Raw genomic sequence first — 3,308 nt, forward strand, 5'->3', positions numbered from 1 at the left:
TTGCATAGGAGGATCGTTGCAAGTTCAAGACCAGCCTGGGCTACAAAGTGAGCTCAAGGCCAGCCTGAACTGCATAGTGAGACCCTAAACCAAAAAAAAAAAAAAAAAAAAAAAAAAAAAAAAGGAGGGGGCGTTAGGGATATTGCTCGGTGTGAAAATGCTGGGTTCAATCCTTGGTATCACACAAAAAAGTGCCCATCAACAGATAAATAAATCTATGAATGCACATACAATGGAATATTACTAAGCCTTAAAAAGGATCCTTGCAACAGGATACAAAGCAGATGAACCCTGACGACACTGCACTAAGTGAAATAAGCCAGACAGTGACAAATACAGTATGATTCAGCTTAAATAAGGTTTTAATGCAGTCAAATTCATAGACATACAGAAGAATGATGGTTGCTGAGGCTGGAGAAGGGGGAAATGGAGAGTTAGTTGTTTATCCTGTAGTTTTAGTTTTGCAAAGTTAAGAGTTTCACAACAATAAATACCACTGAAATTGTTAACGTAAATCCTATGTATATCTTACTACAAATTTTTTTTAAAGTGAAAATGTGCGGCTGGGGATTTAGCTCAGCAGCCCAGCGCCTGCCCGGCAAGTGCAAGGTCGTGAGTACGATTCTCGCGGAAAAAAAAAAAAAATGCTCATTCCTCTTCCCCAATAAATTTTTCTACCCTTAATAAAAAAAAAAAAAACCCTCATTTCCACACCACCCAGCACCCCACCCAACCATCTGATGAATGCTTATTCGGTTCTGAACACACAGCTCAAATGTCTCCTTCCCTCTGGGGAGGTCTTCCCTTAGCTCAGAGACTTTTATAGTTGGCCATTCGAGGCGGAGGCTGGAGGATCTCTCCAAATTTGAGTCCAGCCTGAACTACACAGAGAGACCCTGTGCACAAACCACAAACAAATATAGTCGGCCATTCTCCACCCAGGACATTAAACAGCTTACAAGAATTAGCACACAGCGTAGAAGTACTGTATTGGTTCGTAGGTTCATTTGCATTTCAATCTCGATTATATGCAATTTGATGGCCAAAGGTACCTTTTATTCATCTCTGTACCAACTATGCCTGGGGCTTGGTAGGTTAGAAAGACTCAAATTGAAGGGTTTTTTTGTTTGTTTGTCTGTTTGTTTCTGAGGCAGGGTCTCACTATGCATAGTTCAGGTTGGCCTTGAGCTCACTTTGCAGCCCAGGACGGTCTCGAACTCGCAGAGATCCTCCTGCCTCAGCCTGCCGAGTGTGCCACCACGCGTGTGCCACCACGCCCGGCCCTCAAGTTGAAGTTCTGGCTTTCAAAAAAACTCATATGGTGGATTATGTGGCAAAAAGGGGGGCGGTGCCACAGGGTCCCCCCAGTTAGAAACCTGCTCCGAGTCCAGAGCTGATCTCTGGCCCTACTTCGAGGGTGCCGGCGCGCGCCTCACGAAACTCTGCTTCAGTAGTTTTGAGCCCTGGGAGGGTCTGAGGGCCAACCCATCCCCACCCTGCGCCAGTCTGCGACCTAGACCCGCTGAGCGGCCCAAGCATACCTCATATAACGAGCAGCCTGCTCTGTGTTCAAGGTCTCAGCTTCCGACAAACCTCGGTACGTCTCCATGACCCTCGGTTTCGATTCCCGGTACCTCGGCAGGAGCTCGAATTTCGCTCGCTCCTGACCCGCGCAGAATCAAGCGCAAGCGCGGAGTCAGGGCCAACCGTTAGCCTCGAAACCAGCCAATCTGCAGCCCCGTAGCACACAAAGCCCCGCCCATGAAGGTCGTGCGCCTGCGCCTACGCGCACTGACGCCGAGGGGCAATCGGGAGCCCTCCAGCGGCGCGGAGTGTACTGCGTCATCGTGTGACCTTTTGTATTTTAATGCACCTCAAATGCTTCGGCGAATTGCTGAGTGTGAGAGTGCGTCTGTGCGTGCCCGTGCTATCCTGTGAATGGAGGAGACTGCCTGATGTGTTGTAAATCTTGTAAGACATTGGAGTTGCCCCTGGAGACTTCACCGCCCCCTCCCCTGCGCCCCGCACGGCTTCACATTCAGACCTCTTGGTGGAGTCCCTGCCATTTAAACTCGCAGGAAGGGCTGGCAAGAACAATGCCAGCTAGGCAGGGGACACACGCCTGTAATCTCAGCACACTGAGAGGCTCATGCAGGAGAATCAAAAATTCGAACCCAGCCCGAGCAGTTTAGCGATTTAAGAAACCCTATCTCAAAAATTTAAAAAGGGCCAGGCGTGGTGGCGCACACCTGTAGTCCCAGTACTCGGGAGGCTGAGGCAGGAGGATCGTTGCGAGTTCGAGGCCAACCTGGGCTACAAAGTGAGCTCCAGGTCAGCCTGAACTGCATAGCGAGACCCTGTCTCAAAAAGACAAAAAAATTTAAAAAGGTATGGGAGGCGGGGCGTGGGGGCGCACGGGTGTAAGTAATCCCAGCGCTCCAGAGGCTGAGACAGGAGGGTCGCCCGAGTTTGAGGCCAGCCTGGGCTACATAGTGAGTTCAAGACCAGCCTAAACTACATAGCGAGACCGTCTCAAAAAAAAAGCCGAGTGTGGTGGAGCATGCCTGTAATCCCAGCACTCGGGAGGCTGAGGCAGGAGGATTGCTGCCAGTTCAAGTCCAGCCTGGGCTAAGTAATGAGTTCCAGGCCAGTCTGAACTACATAGCGAGGCCCTATCGCAAGAAACAAAACAAAAAAGGGGGGCTGGGAGGGGAGATATAGCTCAGTGCGCAGGCCCCGGGTTCAATCCAAAAAACAACAACAAAAAAAATCAGGCATGGAAAGAGAACTTACCCAAGGTGGAAGCATTTTGCTCTGAAAAATGACTAAGCGTTCACCAGATGGCATAGTGGGGCATGTGATCATGTGGAGATGAGCATTTAAAAATGTTTTAAAATTGTAAAATACACATACTATTTCAACGTGTAAAGTTCAGTTCTTTTCCCCTAAATTCAGGGCTTAGGGAAATATGAGTGACTCCAAGTGGCTTACTTGGGTAATGCTAAGTAGGAAATTGTGAGCCCACAACAATTACGCTTGTTCATATGAAGAATATGAACCTTATTCTTGAAAGCACTAATATGCAATATTTGAGGGGCTGGGGATTTAGCTCAGCGGCACAGCGCCTGGCTGGCAAGCGCAAGGTCGTGAGTTCGATTCCTGGCACCAGAAGAAAAACACAAATAAACAAACAAAAAAATATGCGATATTTGAATATTCACTGGGCGTGGTGGCTCATGCCTGTAATCCTACCTAACACTCCGGAGGCTGAAGCAGGAGGATCACCAAGAGTTTGAGGCCAGCCTGGG

At 48.8% G+C, this 3,308-nt stretch overlaps 1 protein-coding gene across 1 annotated transcript in view; it reads right to left on the minus strand.

The window, feature by feature from the left end:
• The window catches only part of Ercc6l (excision repair cross-complementation group 6-like), a 32,782-nt gene extending 30,815 nt beyond the window's left edge, over window positions 1-1,967 (minus strand). The window contains exon 1 of the mRNA XM_005401684.2: window positions 1,542-1,967. Within this exon, the coding sequence (XP_005401741.1) occupies window positions 1,542-1,609 (68 nt within the window). The 5' untranslated portion in view covers window positions 1,610-1,967. The remainder of the gene's footprint in view (window positions 1-1,541) is intronic.
• Window positions 1,968-3,308: the final 1,341 nt, after the last annotated feature.

Source organism: Chinchilla lanigera, unplaced genomic scaffold (genome assembly GCF_000276665.1).
Source record: "Chinchilla lanigera isolate Chin_1 unplaced genomic scaffold, ChiLan1.0 scaffold00074, whole genome shotgun sequence".
NCBI classification, from domain to species: domain Eukaryota; kingdom Metazoa; phylum Chordata; class Mammalia; order Rodentia; family Chinchillidae; genus Chinchilla; species Chinchilla lanigera.